The sequence below is a fragment of the Mauremys mutica genome, chromosome 13 (assembly GCF_020497125.1).
Source record: "Mauremys mutica isolate MM-2020 ecotype Southern chromosome 13, ASM2049712v1, whole genome shotgun sequence".
Lineage (NCBI taxonomy): Eukaryota > Metazoa > Chordata > Testudines > Geoemydidae > Mauremys > Mauremys mutica.
Genome location: NC_059084.1, coordinates 32,483,934 through 32,503,448, shown reverse-complemented (window position 1 = coordinate 32,503,448; position 19,515 = coordinate 32,483,934). Strand labels below are relative to the sequence as shown.

The 19,515-nt window shown below is 48.1% G+C and overlaps 1 protein-coding gene across 4 annotated transcripts in view; it reads right to left on the bottom strand.

Annotated features, from left to right (window-relative positions):
* The window catches only part of MMP24 (matrix metallopeptidase 24), a 165,541-nt gene that overhangs the window by 13,482 nt on the left and 132,544 nt on the right, over window positions 1-19,515 (bottom strand). For all 4 annotated transcript variants that reach the window (XM_044985521.1, XM_044985523.1, XM_044985520.1 and 1 more), the window contains exons 6-7: window positions 8,429-8,643; window positions 5,100-5,238 (exon numbers count right to left, since the gene is read on the bottom strand). In XM_044985521.1, the coding sequence (XP_044841456.1) occupies window positions 5,100-5,238; window positions 8,429-8,643 (354 nt within the window). The remainder of the gene's footprint in view (window positions 1-5,099; window positions 5,239-8,428; window positions 8,644-19,515) is intronic.

Here is a 19,515-nt window from a genome sequence, read left to right as displayed (position 1 = left end):
AACTCCCCCAGGAGGTGGGAGACCCTCAGTTCAAGTTTCCCCTCTATCTAAGGGAGAGAAGGGATTTGAACAGGGAGCTGTTACTTCTGAGATGCAGGCCGTAACCACTGGGCTGTGAGATATTCTGATGTGCAGTATCCTCAGTCTCTCTTCTTGAAGCTTCCACTTTGGATTAAATAAAGATTTAAAGCAGCGGGGCTGGACCGTGAGTCTCCCACTTCTTGGGGAGTGCTCTAACCGTCAGGCTGTAGGATCATTCTCTTGCTTGCTCACTCATTATATAATTGGAGCACCTAAAATTACTGGAGACTCTTGAAAATTTTGGCCATAATCTCCCAGTGCCTCAGTTCCTGGTCTGTGAAGCCCTCCCTATATAATAGGGTTGCTGCAAAGATAACACATTAATATTTCTCAGGCTCAGATACAACAGCAATGAGTGCTATCGAAAAGGCCTCAAGATTTCTTTCTTGTTCCCCCAGTTAGGAAGGAAGCCAATTATTTTTACATCTGGAGTCCACATAAGGAGCCAAATATAATGCTCTTGGTTGTGCAAAATGGGACAGGAAAAAATTAAATGTCCTAGAATTCCTTAGGTCTAGTTATCTCCTGCTCCCTCCCCTTCCTGTCCTGTTGAGAACAAAGATTTCTTTATAATCTCTCCTTTATAAAGCCTCAGTCATCCAGTTAGGAAACAGAAAAAATACCATGTGATTTGGGTGACCAATCATATGTAATATATAGGGATAACAAATAAGTGTAGTGGCTCAATTTATGGACAGTCCATAAACTGTGATTAATAAAGACACACACGATTTGACAAACATTTACAAAGAGAGAGTCCTAAAAATTCTGTTTTGTTCACAGAACATTTGTGGGAATAAATTGGTTGGATAAATGATTCACTATGAACAGTTTGACCAACTGTATTGACAAACAAGCCTAGTCATTGGTTTACATTGTAGAGATTCTTCATGTGAAAAATTGCTGGTGATTTTTTTTTTTAAATGAAGACTTAGATTAGGTAGAATCTGAAGTAGATTTAAGGTTTCTTAGAGTCACTGTAATCTCTGCAGGGCACCTGCTGGAACTCAAAACAGTAATGAATATGACTGAGTAACTTTAAAAGCTTTAAGCCATTATTCACAAGAGGGGGCCATATGTTAAAATTCTCACTAAGGCCTGGTTGGTAAAACTTGAGTTTTATAGAAAAAATACATTTTTTGACTTTTGAATGAGAAAGGGATTGTGGGAACAATTTTTGACAAGTGAGAAACGCTGGTCTTTTTCTAAGTCCAATAATTTATAAGTGGATCATCAGGTTTGCCTCAAGAATTCCAAGACATTCGCCTCTATCGTCAGGCTAAAAAGGGCTTGTAAGGATGTGTCATAATTACATTGACAATGGATACTGCGGTGAGCAAGATGTGATTGAATGGACTTGCCTCGGACGCTGTACAATCATCAATTATGTGGTTCCCACCTGTCCCTGCATGCTGTCCAGAATCACTTTCTTTGCCATTTAGGACGAGATCCACGCCAGACCACACAGGCATGACACATGATGCAGCACGTTTACTGTACTGGTGACACTGCTGTATGTTTGGTTTTACAATGAATTCCATTCAGCCAACACTTTCCATCTAGAGATGGTCACCCCTGGGCCAAATCCTCCCCTCATTTCCCTGAGATCGGGAGTGAAGTGGGTGAGGCCGGATTTTTAAAGGGAGGAAGTTGCCTAAAGATACAGAGAGGTGCCTAGTTGGATTTTAAAAAGTGCTTAATTGCTCAATTCCATTGATTTCCTGACTTCAGTGGGAGTTAGCGCCATGGGGTTAGATCCACAGAGAGGATTAAGTCCTAGGCACCCCGGACCGCAGGCATTGTATGGGCAAGTTAGGGGCCTAAGAAAGAGATTCACAGAAGCCAGCGTGCTGAGCAGTGGGACATGCTGTGGAGAGGGGCGAGGCCTAAGACCTGTCCATCTGTGACCAATGTGGGAATTTTGATGGTATTTTTATGATTCCTGCGTGTACCTCGGTTTTTCTCTAGGCTTTGCACTTCAGTTACTGACCATACAGGGAAGGGACCCGATGTTTAGATGCCTGGGTCATTAACAAACTGACTAGAATCCATGTATGTGAATGGAGGCTTCTGCTGAGGCCTAGGCAGGGCATTCACACCTAGTGACCAACAGCCAAGGGGAGGAGATTTCCCCCCACCTCTCCACAGGGGTGGCAAGTTTGTAGAAATTTTGGTGGTTCCCAGAAGCTGCCCCCCAAACGCTGTCCCCCACCTGTGTGAGGCTCTGGGAGGGAGTTTGGGTTGGGAGAGATCTGGGGTGCAGGCCCTGGGCTGCGGCAGGGGATTGGGGTGCAGGACGGGTAAGAGGTTGGGCTCTGGGAGGGAGTTTAGGTGGGGGACGGGGGAGGGGTGCAGGCTCTGGGATGGAGTTTAGGTGCAGGCTCTGGGCTTGGGCAAGGGGTGGGGGTTCAGGAGGGGGTGGGGGTACAGGCTCTGGGGGAGTTTGGGTGCAGGCTCTGGGAGGGAGTGCAGAGGGCTGTGGTGCAGGCTCTGGGAGGGAATTTGGGGGCAGGAGAGGTGTGTGGGAAGGGGGTGGGGGTGCAGGCTCTGGGATGGAGTTTGGGTGCTATGTGCAGGCTCCAGGCTGGGGATGGGGGTGCAGGCTCTGGGAGGATGCTTGGGGATGGGAGCAGGTGCAGAGGGAGGGGGTGCAGACTCTGGGCGGGAGTTTGGGGGCCAAAGGAGGGGTGCAGGCTCTGGAAGGGGGTGGGAGGGTGCGGCACTTACCTGGGGCTCCTAGGCAGGGCGGGCTGGGGGGTCTCCATGTGCTGCTACCCCCAGGCACTGCCCCCGCAGCTTCCCATTGGCCGCAGGGGCGCATGGGGCAGGACTCAGACCCACCCTGCCCAGGGGCTGCATGGAGGGGCTGGCAGCCATGTGGAGCAAGCAGGCAGGAAGCCGCTTAGCTCCGCTGCGCTGCCGGTGGTGAGTGGGGGCCCTGGGCTATTTTAAATGGCCCGGGGGATGCGCAGAGGTGGGGGGGCGCTCAGAGGATGCGCAGGGTGAGAGCGCCTGGGGGATGCACAGGGCGGGGCCGAGGGAGAGACCTGGCCTCACACAGGGCTGGAGCTGGGCCCGTGACTCACCTCTCTGCCAGGAAGCAGAGCAAGGGCCCCCTAGCTGGAGAACAGTGGGGAAAGGTATCAGGCTCTGTGAGCTCACGCGACACAGGGGCTCGCTCCTGGGACTGACAGACAAAGGGAGGGACAGAGTCAGATCTTTGGTCTAGACTGGAACATGTCAGTCAGGGGTGTGAAAAATCCACACCTCTAAGAGGCAGAGTTAAGCCAGCCTAAGTCCCTGTGTGGACAGTGCTAAGGTCAAAGGAAGAATTCCTACCTATTGGCTCTTGGGGAGGTGGATTGTCTATGCTGACAGGAGACCCCCCCCTTTGGTGTAAGTAGTGCCAACAGTGAAGTGCTGCAGCGGTGCAGCTATGCTGCTGTGGTGTTTTAAGTGTAGAAAAGCCCAGAGAGAGGAAGGAAAATTGGTTCCTATGGTAGCACGGCCCAAGGGCCCTAGTGTTGGCCAGTCTGAACTCTGTCTTAACCTTTGCTTCTCTGTGGTAACCTAATGACTTTCAGATTCTGTAGGCCAGGACACTAACAATTGTTAACTTGTTTGAAAAGTCTGCCTGGCATTGCAAAGGGTAAGAACAAGCCTCCCACAGTGTCTGGCTTGGCTGGACTCACTGCAGGAGGCCACAGAGATTTCTGGCACCCGAAGGCCCAGTTTTGGAGGCCACGGGCCTGGCCTGTGGAACTGTGTGGACCAGCACACTAAAGGGGTCACTCCCAAGGGACTGGCTACAGGCTGGGGCATAGACCAGACCCTGTGAAGCCATGATACCCTCAAAGGTAGCTAGGTGCCTCTCTCTGGTCAGGATTCTCAGCCATCAGGCACTTAAGCCAGGTCAGCCATTTAGGTAGCCTGTGTCCTAGCAACTGTGAGAGACAGACAACCCCACGCCCTTATAGCCAACTAGGGCACACTCCCAGAATGTGGGAGTCCCAGGTCCAAACTGCTGCTCTCCCTGATTCAAACCTCGGGCCCCCACATTTAAGGCAAGGTGCTCTAACCCTCAGCGTAGAGTGTCTTGTGTGGGTCTCTCTCAAGCAGCCCCGTTGAAGCTGTTCCACTTTGTATAACTAATGAAATATTCACTGGGAAAGTGAGAGACTGAATCCATAGCCTCGCGCTCAGAGCACTCACCTACACGTGGGAGGGTCACATGACAGTGGATTCAAGTCCCCACGCCAATAAGTCTTTATACAAAGCACGAAGGCTTCAACAATAGATTGAGAGACGCCCCCCAATGGACCCACTAGCCTTTCATGTAAGAGCTGTGAGTTCAAATCCCTGTTCCAACTCAGGTTGAGTGGGGATACAAACCCGGCTTTCCCACCTCCCACGGGAATGCTGTAGCCACTGGGCTTTTGGGGCTACTGAACACACCCACCTCTCCACTAGCCCCCTAGGACCTCTGCCTACTGGATCAGGCTCTGTACAAAAGGCAGCGAGGGGAATGCCTATTTTGAGAATCCCACCAGGGCTTAGGCATAAGCTAGGGCACCAAGCAACTCAGGAGCATCAGGACTTAGGCAATTTTGCATATTCCCACTAGCAGAGCCTTAGGCACCTCTGAGGATTTAGACACCAACAGGGTTAGGCTGCAGCTGAGCAGGGTTTTGAGGACCTGGTGCCTACAGGGGCAGTTAGGCACCCAAGTGCCTTTATGGATCTAGCCCACAGTGCGTGTGAAAATCCCAGTAGACACCTAGCTGCATCTTCAAGCGCCCAAATACCTTTTAGCGTCTGGCTCTGAGTAATTAGAAGTGAGGGTTTGTGAGGAGTCCAGTTACCTCTCTTTGTGGCTTTCCACAAATGGTTCCAATATGAGATACAGTTCCCACCAATACAATGTTACAACAGACAAGCAGCAATCCCATTTGTCAAAGCTCGCCGCAGAAAGAGGGATTAGAACAGTGATGCAAAATTGCATTGTAAACATACTTTACCTTTAAAGAAAACAAATTTCCCATCAGATCTCTCATAAGCAGCATCAATCTTTGCAGGGAGGCCTTTCCAGAACTGTTCAATCTGCATGGGATACCCCTCCTGCACTCGGTTGTTGCGCAGACGCCAAAACCAACGATCCTAGGAAGAGAAAAAGGGCTCTTGGGGTGTCTGAACTTTTATACCCTGCATTCAACCACTAATTAGACCATGAAATGGCCCCAGATGCCATAATAACAAACTTGAGCGCTGTGTAGTTGCACTGATCTTGAGCAATGACTGCATTCCAACCAGATTTGGCTAAGTTTATAGGAAGATGCTTTCTCTTAGCATTATAACAGGTTAGGGACTGGTACTAATCATTACTATCCTTTAATCTGTGTGTGTGTGTGTGTGTGTGTGTGTGTGTGTGTGCACGCGCGGGTCCATCCCACATACATGGCAGAAGACAAGATACCAGTACTTGCAGGGCCTCCAACGCATATTTTTCCAGAATTTACAATGAACACTCATACAGTTTATCAAGATCATCAGTGCTGAAGGGGGTCATTTAGTCCATCGTCCTGCACAATGGCTGGGGTTACTTTATGACGTGTTCCTACAGGTGGTTACAAATGTCTTGTGGGAAATGTGTTCTCCTAATTTGAGTGGTTCATTGGGTGGAAGTGGGCTATTCTCAAAAATTGACAAGAAGGGAGGAAAAAACACTTTTGAAGTGCTACTGAGTTCAGTGTAATCAAGGTGGCCCATTTCAAACAGCTGACAAGAAGGTGTGAGTATCAGCAGGGGGAAAATTAGTTTTTGTAGTGACCTAATTTGGTGTCAGGCCTGAATAAAGACTGGGAGGGAATGGGTCTCTACAAAAACTAATTTCTCCCCCTGCTGATACTCACACCTTCTTGTCAACTGTTTGAAATGAGCCACCTTGATTACACTGAACTCATTAAAAGCAGCAAAGAGTCCTGTGGCACCTTATAGACTAACAGACGTATTGGAGCATGAGCTTTCGTGGGTGAATACCCACTTCGTCGGATGCACTTCGTTGTCTTCGCTGCTTTTACAGATCCAGACTAACATGGCTACCCCTCTGATAATGGAACTCATTAGCACTACAAAAGTGATTTTCCTCCCTTCTTGTCAACTGTTGAAAATAGCCCACTTCCACCTTAATTGAATTGACTCGTTAGCACTGACCCCCCCACACACACTTAGTAAGGCAACTCCCATCTTTTCATATGCTGTGTATTTATACCTGCTACTGTATTTTCCACTCCATGCATCTGATGAAGTGGGTATTCACCCACGAAAGCTCATGCTCCAATACGTCTGTTAGTCTATAAGGTGCCACAAGTACTCCTCATTGTTTTTGCTGATACAGACTAACATGGCTACCAGTCTGAAACCATCCCATTTCTCAAAAAGAACAGGAGTACTTGTGACATCTTAGAGACTAACAAATTTATTTCAGCATAAGCTTTCGTGGGCTACAGCTCACTTCTTCGGATGCATAGAATAGAACTCATTCTATGTTCCATTCTATGCATCTGAAGAAGTGAGCTGTAGCCCATGAAAGCTTATGCTGAAATAAATCTGTTAGTCTCTAAGGTGCCACAAGAACTCCTGTTCTTTTTGCGGATACAGACTAACACGGCGGCTACTCTGAAACCCATCCCATTTCTATTACTCCAGTTTTCAAGGTCCTCCAGATCTTCTTGTATGATATTCTGATCCTCTTCCATACTGGCAATACCTCCCAACTTTATGACATCTACAAATTTTATTAGCACACTCACACTGTTTGTGCCAGAGTTAGTACTAAAAATGTTAAATAAGATTGGTCCCAAGACTGATCCCTGAGGAACTCCATTAGTGACCTCCCTCCAGCCTGACAGTTCACCTTTCAGCATGATCCATTGCAGTCTCCCCTTTAAGCAGTTCCTTATCCACCTTTCAATTCTCATATTAATCCCATCTTCTCCATTTTAACTAATAATAACCAATAATTAATGGATGTATAGTACTTGTAAATTCTCAGAATATTCATTCTGTTCTCCCAGAGGACTTGCCATATTTTTCATATAAATAAAAAGGCTGAATCCCTTCTTTAAGTATAAAAAGGAACTCAACCTTAACAATGATGCTGAGACTGGCACCTCCATAACAAATATTTGAGCTTTAGGATCTAACCCAACTCTAAGAGCTAGATCCACAAAGGAGAGTACGCTAGTAGTTGCCACTTTAAGCACTTATATCCAAAATTTAGATCCCCGAAACCACTGCCTAGCCCTGAATTCCTGCTGGTAAAGTCCCCATGGTGCCTAAATTTGCATCAGTGGACATGCATTTCCCCACTTAAGTACCGACACTGTTGAGCTTCTTGGTGGCTGACTCACATCTAGGTCTCATCAGGATCCTCAAACTAGGCATTCTCCCCCATGTCTCCCCTGCCAGGTCTGATCTGGTCGCTGTTCTCAGAATATGCTTATGCCCCCAGAGACCAGCAGGTTATATACCCACTCTTGACAAAAAATTGTAGTTTTTTTAGAGAGGCCCCTTCCCTGCTTTATCAGTCCCTCCAGCCATCTCACAGCAGTGCTCGGTAATGTGCTCAGGGAGGCAGTGTGGGCTAGTCAATACAGTACTGGACTGGGACTCAGGAGATCTGTGTTGTATTCCTGGTTCTGCCACTGGTCTGCTGGGTGACCTTCGGCAAGTCATGTAGCTTCTCTATGCCTGTTTCCCCATGTATAAAACAGGTATAATGAAACTGACCTCCTTTGTAAAGTACTTTCAGTTCTACTGATGAAAAGAGCTAAGTAGTAGTAAAGTAAGATGTCATCAAAATGCTGATGTATTCTAGATACAGATTTGTTAATATAGCTTTATCTGCTATGTAGGAAGAATTCTACTGAACAATGAATTAGTGAAAGAAGGGTGCTTCTCAACTGTAGGTTGCATGGCTGTTCAGAAGAGTCTGCTAACTGATATTTTTGCTTTAAAACATTAAACAGAACCTGGTTTATTTTTTGTCAAGGATGCAGGTAATTCTGAAGGCAAAACAAAATTATGAACATCACAAAGAACACTTTCATTTATGCCCTTCTCCTTAGGCACCATGCCAAGTGTTAGTAAAGTATTTTCGAATCTGCTAAAGCTTTCCTTTCAAAATTCTCATGCTCATTGATTATTTCAGTTACACATAATAGAACAGTTTTCAGTAGAGCAAAGTGGTACCATAAAATAGCTGATAATGTGTAATTATTTACACATATTATTCTTTTCCAGGATCTAAAGCTTAAACAAAACATCATTGGTAAGACAGATTTAGTACCTTGAAAACAAACATTTCTCCTCTAAACAGAGCCACAGTGTTAAAGTTGCCATCACAGATGTTGGGTTTCATGCCTGGAGTTGATGGCCTATCACCTAAAGGTGGCCTGGGGGGTCTTGGCTGTCTTTCATGTTTCCTTTCTGAAGGGGAATGAATCCTGCGCACAGGAAGAGTTGGTAAAGGTCTGGTGGGCTCCAGTGGCTCAGCAGGTGGACCTAAAAAACAAACAAAAACTGATTAGAAAGGTGAACAGTTAGAATGCCTGTTTTTAGTCGTAGGACATTTGAAAGCCAACACATTGATCAAATATTCCTGCCCAGGGATTCACCAGAAATCTCTCACTCATTCCTTCAGGCAGGCCTACGCCAGAAGTGCTGCACTGGCATAGCTGCACCGCTGTAGTGTGTCTGGTGAAGACGCTCTATGCCGACGGGAGAGCGCTGTCCCGGCGGCAGAATTACTCCACATCCGCAAGAGGTGGAAGGTATGTTGGTGGGAAAGTGTCTCCTGCTGACATAGCACCGGTGCGGACAGTGCTTAGGTCGCTGTAACTTGTGTCGCTTGCCGCAGTCTTTTTCGACTTAAGCAGCAGTGTAGACCTGCCCTTACACATTGCACAGACATAAGCAGCAGTTGCCAGACACAGGAGAGCTGGAGGAGGGGAGCATTCACCTAACTTGAACTATAGGATTGGTGCTTCCAGGAAGAGTAACAGGAGAAAAGTCAGAGCTATTCTGAAACAATAAGAATTTAACATGAGTTAATGTATTGAAGTGTCTGTTCACAGATGCAAGGAGTATGGGAGATAAGCAAGAAGGAATCTGAAGTAACAACGCCAACTACAACGCCTGCTGTGGGGAGAGGCAATAGCTATTTAATGGCACCACAGAACAACTGAAGTCAGGAGGTGAAAAATAATACAGTAGCCAATGGAAAGGGCAAGGGATGCAGAATGCAATTACCCCAGTTCAGTTAAGCCAGGCTATTGGGTTTAACACCCCTGCTTGCAGAAAAATACCATGGGATCGCTAATGGACGTACATGATCAGGACTAATTCAAATGATGGCAGCTCCCGCACCACACCGTCCTTAACGCCCAGTCTGGGGAACTGGTCAGAAAAGTGACACCACTGCCACTGCCTTTCATAGATTTCCAGTTTGAGCACTTCTGTGATCTGACCGAATGACGGCACCAACATGCAGAAACATTACGTACTGTAAAGATATACAATGAGCTCATTGCTATGTGGAAACCTGTACCCTAAACTGTACAAGGCAATAAACATCCTTCTGAGCCTGTTAGATAGAAATGCTGTTAAAAGTGAGAGGAAAAACTGGTACCAGCTGGATGAAGCGAAAAGGACTGTGATAAAGGCTCTGCCATGCTCCTGGCAAGGTCTCCAGTTGGCACAACAACAAGCTGAAAGCTCCTAGACATTTGGGGTGGGATGGATTCTGGAAATGTTTATAGCTGGAAACCCCCAAATGTGTTTTGCCTGGTTAGTTTCAATAGGCTGCCACCCCTCAGCTAGACAGTGCTTATGCAGGGGTCACTTAAGAGCCAGTGGGGCGAGCAGACTGGGAGTGACCTTCATCATCATGGCTGCTGCTGCCCCTAACAGACTGTCTCCTGGGAGGGACCCCAGCATCCACCATGATGCCAATGGGTCTGTGTTGCCCTGATCTGGAAAGACGTCCTGACCAGGCCATAAAGAGGGAATCAGATGGCATCACCCCCTCCACAGATTAACTCCTGAACAACACCTAAGGCATGTGCCTGAGGTTCCTGCTCTCATCCCCTCCCTTGTGTATCATTTTTCCCCTCACCTTATTTCTTCTGGGTACTGACGTTATCTTTTGGGCAGCTGTCTAATAAGCAACAGGCTTAGGCACCAAGCTGACGCCACCCTTTGCAATACTGCTGTAAGCACAGGACCAGGAAGGCAGCTAAATGCAATGCTTTAAACTCCCTGATGCTGGTGAACGTTTTGTCAGATCTTGGGGTGGCTAATAAAACCATGACCTAGGCCTGTAATTTCCCAGCAGAAAGCACCAGCGGCAGAAGTTGCATCTGTCTTTGCTATATTTTTCTGTCTCATTTTGTGTGATTTTGCCTAGTTTTGTTTTAAAGAAAAGAACTAGATTTATGAACAAATGATGAATATGGGGGTTACCAGGGTGCTCTCCCGAGGTATAAAGTGTCACATTCAGGCCTGATAGGAGTTCCTGTTACAAACAGGGAATTCTTTGCCAGTTGGCACTGAGGGATTCTCAGTGTCCCACCCTGCCACACCAGTAAATCCTCTCCGCAAACCCACAGACCTAACTCACTCCCAGGACCCACCCCTACTCCCTTGCTGCTGACAGCTCTGAGGACAGTCCCATGACTCTGCAGGCCTTCTCCACTAGAGGTCTGTTTTCTCCTTCAATTCTGCCATTTCTGTGGCCAACCAACAATACAGTATTTCCACATTTTTTTCATGGGGGGAGTTCCTTAGGAGGGGATCAGCTAAATGGAAAGAGAAGGGAGGTGAGGGGGATGGGGCAGAAGAGTGTAAGAAGGGCCGGTGTGGAGTGAATCTGAGGTGAAGAGACTGAGGAGAGATGGGGAGGACTGGAGCAAACAATTTATCAGCACAGGGCAGAGTCAGAACTTTCTACAGTTTTGACTGGAATTTCCAAAGGTGAAAAAGGTCCCTGCTTTGGTTGCATCTGTTCCTACTGGCTGGAGTCTCTGGCTAGCTCGTCTTTGCAGTTTTGCTCCAAGGCCACATAGGGTCTGTCTACACTGCAATTAGACACCCTCAGCTTGCCTGTGCCAGCTGACTCAGGCTAAGGGGCCATTTAATTGCAATTCGGGCTTGGTCTGCAGCATAGGGGCCAACTTTCCCCAATGCTGGTGGGTGCTTGTGCCCCCCCCCGCCCCTGGCCCTGCCCCAACTCCATCCTTTCCCTGCCCCTGCCCCGCTCCCCTTCCAACCCTTTCCCCAAAGTCCCCTCCCCGGCCCCTGGCCCTGCCCCAACTCCACCCCCTCCCTGCCCCTATAGGACCCCTTCCCCAAATCCCCGCCCCGGCCCCGCCTCTTCCACGAGTGCACTGCGTTCTCCCTCCTCCCCCCTCCCTCCCAGCTGTGCGAAACAGCTGTTTCACGGTGCAAGCACTGGGAGCCAGGGGGAAAAAGCGGGCACGGGGTGCGCTCTGGGGAGAAGGCGGTGGCGGAGGCGAGCTGGGGGGGGGCAAGGAGCTGCAGCACCCACTAATTTTTTCCCGTGGGTGCTCCAGCCCCGGAGCACCCATGGAGTCGGCGCCTATGGTCTGCAGTGCAAGCTCTGCAAATCTCCCACTACGCAGGGACCTAGAGTCTGGGCTTCAGCCCAAGCCCGAATGTCTACACTTCAATTAAACAGCCCCTTAGCCTGAGCCCTGCGAGTCCAAGTAAGCTGGCATGGGCCAGCTGCGGGCCAGAAAGGCATTCGGTCTGGATTTGAAGACATCAAGAAATGGAGAATCCACCACTTCCATTGGTAGTTTTTTCCAATGGTCAATCACCTTCACTGTTAAAAATGTGTGCCTTGTTTCTAAGTTTATTTTGTGTAGCTTCATCTTCCAGCCACAGGTTCTTGTTATACTGTTATCCTCTAGATTAAAGAGAACTATAGTACCTAGTATTATCTCCCCATGAACATACTTAAGCCTGGTCTACACTACGTGTTTAAACCGGTTTAAGGAGCGTAAAACCGATTTAACACCACACTCGTCCACACTAAGAGGCCCTTTATATCGATATAAAGGGCTCTTTAAACCGGTTTCTGTACTCCTCCCTAACGAGAGGAGTAGCTCTAGTATCGGTATTACCATATCGGATTAGGGTTAGTGTGGCCACAGATCGACGGTATTGGCCTCCGGGTGGTATCCCACAGTGCACCACTGACCGCTCTGGACAGCAATCTGAACTCGGATGCAGTGGCCAGGTAGACAGGAAAAGCCCCGCGAACTTTTGAATATTTCCTGTTTGCCCAGAGTGGAGCTCCGATCAGCACGTGTGGCGAGGCAGTTAAAAATCAAAATAAAGAAAGAGCTCCAGCATGGACCATGCGGATGTGATTGCTGTAAGGGCAGGCAAATCTGTTCTATCAGCGCTCCGTTACAGAAGACGAAATTCAAAATCATTTTTAAAAAATCTCCAGACAGACGCCATAGCAGGGACTCAGCGCACTGCTGCGTGACTAGCGTAACGGAAAGCCAAAGAATCAAATGGACGCTCATGGACTGGAGGACTCAAGCTATCCCACAGTTCTTGCAGTCTCCGAAAAGCATTTGCATTCTTGGCTGAGCTCCAAATGCTTCTAGGGTCAAATACAATGTCCGCGGTGGGTCAGGGCATAGCTCGGCAATTTACGCACCCTCCCACCCACCCCCAGAAGTGAAAGGGAAAACAATCCTCTCTTGACTCTTTTACATGTCACCCTATCTTTAATGAATGCTGCAGATAGACACGATGCTGCAGCACTCAACACCAACATCCTTGCTCTCCCCCCTGCCATGGGTGGCTGATGGTGCAATAAGACTGATATCCATTGTCATCATCAGCCTATTGGCACATGGGGCAGTGCAAAAGGACTGGTAACCATGCCGATTAGCATCCGTGAGGTCAATCAAGGGCGCCTGGCCCTAATTTTTTGTGGTAGATGGTACAGTATGGCTGGTAACTGTCCTCATCATAGCAACAGGGGGCTGAGCTCCATCAGCCCCCACCCTTCATGTGTAAAGAAAAGATTCAATTGCCCCTGGACTACCAGCGGGATGCTGGGCTCCTCTCCTCCACACTGCTTAATGTCCTGTCTGGACTATCATAGCAGCTGGAGGCTGCCTTCCACTCATTTCTCACTAACAAGTCACTGTGTCTTATTCCTGCATTCTTTATTACTTCATCACACAAGTGGGGGGACAATGCTACGGTAGCCCAGGAAGACCGGGGGAAGAATGGAATCAACAGGTGGGGTTGTTGCAGGAGCACCCCCTGTGAATAGCATACAGCTCATAATTTCTGCGGGATCTGACACAGAGCAGCTGTGCTCTCTGGTTCTATGATACAGTGGTTCTCTAGTACACTTGCCCATATTCTAGGCAGGACTGATTCTATTTTTAGATACCAAAAAGGAGGGATTGACTCAGGAAGTCATTCCCAATTTTGGCTTTTGCGCCCCTGGCTGATCTCAGCCAGGGGCACTTATGACAGCAACAAATGGTGCAGTGCAAAAGGACTGGTAACCATGATCATCTTATTACCAATTTATGGTATGGTAGATGGTACAGTATGGCTGGTAACCATCTCTGCTGTCATGCAAAAGCATGCTGCTGTGTAGCGCTGCTGAATCGCCTCTGTGAGCGGCATCTAGTACACATACGGTTACAGTCACAAAAGGCAAAACAGGCTCCATGATTGCCATGCTATGGCATCTGCCAGGGCAATCCAGGGAAAAAAGGCACGAAATGCTTGTCTGCCGTTGCTTTCCCAGAGGAAGGAGTGACTGACGACATTTACTCAGAACCACCTGCGACAATGATTTTTGCCCCATCAGGCACTGGGATCTCAACCCGGAAATTCCAAGGGGCGGGGGAGGCTGCGGGAACTATGGGATAGCTACGGAATAGCTACCCACAGTGCAACGCTCCAGAAATCGACGCTAGCCTCGGCCCATGGACGCACACCACCAATTTAATGTGTTTAGCGTGGCCGCGCGCACTCGATTTTATACAATCTGTTTTGCTAAACCGGTTTATGTAAATTCGGAATAATCCCGTAGTGTAGACATACCCTTAGACTCTATAATCAAATAAACTTACTTTTCTTTTCGATACGCTAAACAAATGGAGCTCTTTAAAGCTCTCTCATTGCAAAGCATTTTCTCAAGCCCTTGAATCATTTTTGTGGCTCTTTTCTCCACAAGAAGCTCACGGTGAGTTGTTTGTCCACTGTGACCCCTAAACCCTTTTCAGAGTCACTGCTTTCCAGGACACAGTCCCCCCATCTGGAAGATATGGCCTGCATTCATTGTTCCTGGATGTGTAACTTTGCACTTGGCTGCATTAAAACATATTTTGTTTGAAGTGGTCCAGTTTACAAATAGAACCCAATTATTCTGTATGATTGCTCTGTCCTCATTATTATTTATCACTCTGCCAATCTTTGTTTCATCTGTAAATTTTATTAGCAGTGATTTTATATTTACTTCAAAACATTGGTGAAAATATTGAATTTCATTGGGCCTAGAACTGATCCCTGAGGAAGCCTACTGGAAACACCCTTATTCAACGATGATTCCTCACTGACTGTTACTTTTCTGAGATTTGTCACTTAGCCAGTTCATAATCTATTTAGCATGTACTTTACTGATATTGTATAGAGGTAATTTTTAATCAGAATGCTGTGTGATACAAAGTCAAATACTTTACAAAAGTCTAAATATATTACATCTATGCAGCTATTGTAATCTTCTCAAAGAATGAAATCAGATGTTTAACAGGACCTATTTTCCGTAAAGCCATGTTGACTGTAATTAATTATATTCCCATCCTTGAATTATTTATCAATGGAATCTTGTATCCATTTTTTTCATTTTTTTGCTTGGGACTGATGTCAGGCTAACTGTCCTAGTTACCCTGGTCATTTTGTTTGCCTATTTTGAATATTGGAACTGTAACAGAATGTAACCTTGTATTCACACCCACACGCTATTGTAACAATCATTTGAAAACTCATAATTTGCTGATCAGTATCATCTTGATAAAATATGTGTTGCAACATTGTTTCTGAAGTTATAAGATTCCACTAAATGGTGTTATTAACACTTATTCCAAACAGAGGCTGGCAAACAGGTCTGTCTCAAAGAAAGGAATGTGTGCTCTGCTTAATTTGTATTTAAGAGTAAATGGAATCATCAAGCAAGAAAGAAAACAAAGAACGCTCAAACCAGTGAGAAAAAAACATCCTTCCACATAGACAGTTTGTCTTCTGGTACCCAACTGTAAATGTTTTTCAAGAGGGGTACAGAAACTATAAAAAGGAGAGACAGACACCCAGGACACCCAACCCCCCCCACCCATCGATTCATAGCACGTGAAGCGACAAAGGAAGCATTCATTAGACTCTGGAAGAAGGGGTCCTGACCTAAGAAAAAACGGTTACCTATCGTTGGTAACTCTTGTTCTTTGAGATGAATTGCTCATGTCCATTCCATTCTAGGTGTGTGCACACTCACATGCATGGCCGTCAGAGATTTTTGCCTTAGCTGTATCCATAGGGCTGGCTGTGGTGCACCCTGGAGTTCCATACTCATGCCACGGTATATCAGGTGCCACCAGCCCTGCGCCCTCTCAGTTCCTTCTTGCTGACAACTCTGACAGAGGGCAGGAGGGCAAGTAATGGAAGGGACATGAGCAACACATCTCGAAGAACAACAGTTACGAAAGGTAGGTAACTGTTTTTTCTTCTTCGAGTGCTTGCTCATGTTGATTCCATTCTAGGTGACTCGCAAGCAGGATCAATGGAGGTGGGCTCAGAGTTCACCATCATGCAGTTTGTAGCACAGCTCTGCCAAAGCCGGCATCATCCCGAGCTTGCTGAGTCAGCGCATAATGTTAAGCGAATGTGAGGACAGACAACCAGGTCACGGCCTGACAGATCTCTTGGATCAGCACCTGTGCGAGGAAGGCTGCCAAAGATGCCTGTGCCCTAGTCGAGTGAGCTGTCACTATCGGTGGCGGGGGCATCTTTGCTAGGTAATGGTAACAGGTAAAGGTAATAATTGGAGATATACCAATCTCCTAGAACTGGAAGAGACCTCAAAAGGTCATCAAGTCCAGCCCCCTGCCTTCACTAGCAGGACCAATTTTTGCCCCAGATCCCTAAGTGGCCCCCTCAAGGATTGAACTCACAACCCTGGGTTTAGCAGGCCAATGCTCAAACCACTGAGCTATCCCTCCCTGCTCGTAGCAGTAGCAGATACAGGCTATGATCCAGAAATATATTCTTTGGGCAGAGACAGGGCAACCTTTCATTCTGTCTGCGATTGCCACAAACAACTGCGTTGACTTACGGAATGACTTCATTCTGTCTATGTAGAAGTCCAGAGCCCATCTGACATCCAGGGCATGCAACCTGCATTCCTCATCTGTCGTGTGGGACTTAGGACAAAGGACCAGCAAGTATATATCTTGACCAGTATGGAACTGGGAGATGACCTTGCATAGAAAGGCCGGGTGCAGATGCAGCTGAACCTTGTCCTTATAGAAGACTGTGTAAGGTGTTTCAGATGTTAGCACTGTGAAAGCTATTCAGTAGCCCCCCCCCCCCCTTATTAATAGTTTTGCAAACAGCCAGTAGGTGGAGGCAGAAGCCTCCAAAAGGCGTCACGTACACAGTACCTTGAACTTTACAATTAATCTTCCTTTTGCTGCCAAAGGCAAAAAGAATCCTGCTTCAAGCCAGTTTTTCCTGACCAGATAACGGTTTTACGGGGTTCAGTAATCACCAATGAAGTGTTAACACGGCATGGTCTTTGTCTGAAAGTGTATAAAAAGCTTGTGAAACTTGTGTGCAGTAGAGTCTTCTGAATCTATTACAGAGCTCTCCTTTCTTCTGCAGAATAAAGCATTTTTCCTTATCCCTGTCAGGCTGTTATTGACTCTCAGCTAGGCAGACCCGATATTTCAGTAACAGCGCTCTGATTTCGGACATTCGAGGAGCTGAAGTTATGGCAACTAGGAAGGAGACCATCCAGGAGAGAAGCAAGAGGGAGCAGGAAGCTAGGGGCTTGAAGGGGGGACCCATGAGCCGTGACAGCACAAGATTTAGGTCCCAAGTGGGTACCGGATCCCGGACATGCAGGTAAAGGCACTCCAGGCCCTTCAGAAACCGTGCCGTAATAGGGTGGGTGAAGACTGACCTGCCTTGAAATGGAGGATGTACCGCCAAAATGGCCACCAGGTGCAACTTGACTGAAGATAGTGACAAGCACTGGAGCTTAAGGTGCAGCAAATAGTCCAGGACGTCCTGCAGTGGGGCCTCCTCCACATGGATGCGACGATCCGAGGCCCAACACGCAATTCGCTTCCACTTTGCCACATAGGTAGCTTGGGTCAAAGGCTTCCTGCTGCCCAGCAAGACTTGCTGGACACCAGGGGAACATCGTTGATTCTCTCCACTCACCCACGCAGCAGCCAGGCTGTCAAGTGCAGCGCCGCCAGGTTTGGGTGCAGCACATTGCTGTGATTCTGGGACAGCAGATCCAGCCGAAGAGGCAGCTGCAGGCTGGTGGCTGCCGACAGATTCAGCAGCATGCCTAACCAGTGTTGATGAGGCCACGATGACCTTGGCCTTGTCTTGCTTCACCTTCAGGAGGAACCTGTGTATCAAGGGCACCGTCAGGAAAGCGTACATCAGCGCTCCCGACCATGAATTCAGAAAAGTGTCCGACAGGCAGCCCTTGTCCATGCCCTGCAGAAAGCAGAACACATGGAACTTCCAGTTCTGCCTGGACGTGAACAGGTCCACCTGCGGATTCCACCACTTGCAGAAGATCAGACTGACTACCTCTGGAGGGAGTGACCATTTGTGGTGAGATGAGAAGGTCCTGCTGAGGCGATCCACCAAAACATTCTTGGTCCCCGGCAGGTGGGCGGCCACCAGGTGAATGGTGTTCCTCACGCAAAAGTCCCAGAGGCTGAGCACTTCTTGATAAAGGGCTGAAGACCTGTCGCCCCATCTGTTGATGTAATACATCGGGGTAGTATTGTCCATCAGGACCTGCACCACTTTTCCCCTCGAGTGGGGCAAGAAAGCCTGATAGGCCAGTTGAACCGCCCTGAGCTCCCTTACATTGATGTGGATGGTCAGGTTGGGTTGTTGCCAATGACCCTGGGTGTTGAGCTCGCCCAGGTAGCCTCCCCAGCCCAGATCTGAAGCACTGGAGACCAGGGTAAGAGATGGGGTTGGGGACACAGAGGGAACTCCTTGGAGCACAGACCTGGGATTCCGCCATGAGTCCAGCAACAGTAGGACATGGCTCAGTACCATGACTACGTGGTCTAGGGGTGCCTGCTTGGAACATAAGTTGAGGCCAGCCACGTTTGCAGAGGCCTTATATGAAGATGGGCATAGCTGACCACATATGTGCACGTGGCCATGCAGCCCAATAGTCGCAGACATGTGTGGGCCGTGGCGAGCAGGTGGGCTTGTATGTGGGAGACTAAGCCTGCCATAGCCTGAAAACTGTGCGTTGGACTAGTGTTAACATGGACTTTTCCGCATTTATCAACAAACCCAGATCCACTGCAGGTGGAACACACCAGATCAAGGCTCCTTTCTACCTGTTCTGGAGACCTGCCCTTGATGAGCCAGTCATTGAGATACAGAAAGATCTGGACCCCCTGACATCTGAGGTAAGCTGCCACTGGCGCCACGCATTTTGTGAACACCCTGGGGGCCAAGGACAGGCCAAAAGGTAGCACCATGAACTGAAAGTGTTGCCCGGCTACTATGAAGTGCAGGAACCATCTGTGTCCTGGGAATATGGAGACATGGAAGTACGAGTTCTTTAAGTTGAGCGCGGCAAACCAGTCCCCCGGATCCAGGGAAGGGATGATGGAGGCCAGGAAGACCATGCGGAATTTCAACTTCTTGAGAGACATGTTGAGGCTTCGCAGGTCCAGAATGGGTCTGAGGCCCCCTTTCGCCTTTGGGATTAGAAAGCAGTGGGAATAGAATCCTCTTCCTTCCATATCCTGAAGAACATTCTCTTCAGCGCCCAAGTCCAGGAGTTTCTCGACCTCCTGAATGAGGAGATGCTCATGAGAAGAGTCCCTGAAGAGGGATGGGGAAGGGGGGCGGGAGGGAAGGACGGCCAAGAATTGCAGAGTATAGCCCCAATCAACTATGTCCAGGACCCAGCGGTCCGAAGTAACCCTGGACCAGGCCAGACAATAAGGGGAGAGGCAGTCGAGGAAAGGACGGGAAGGATCTGGGCAGATGGCTGGTGTGTCGCTCCCGGGTGCACCCTCAAAATGAGCGCTTCTGGTCCCCTTG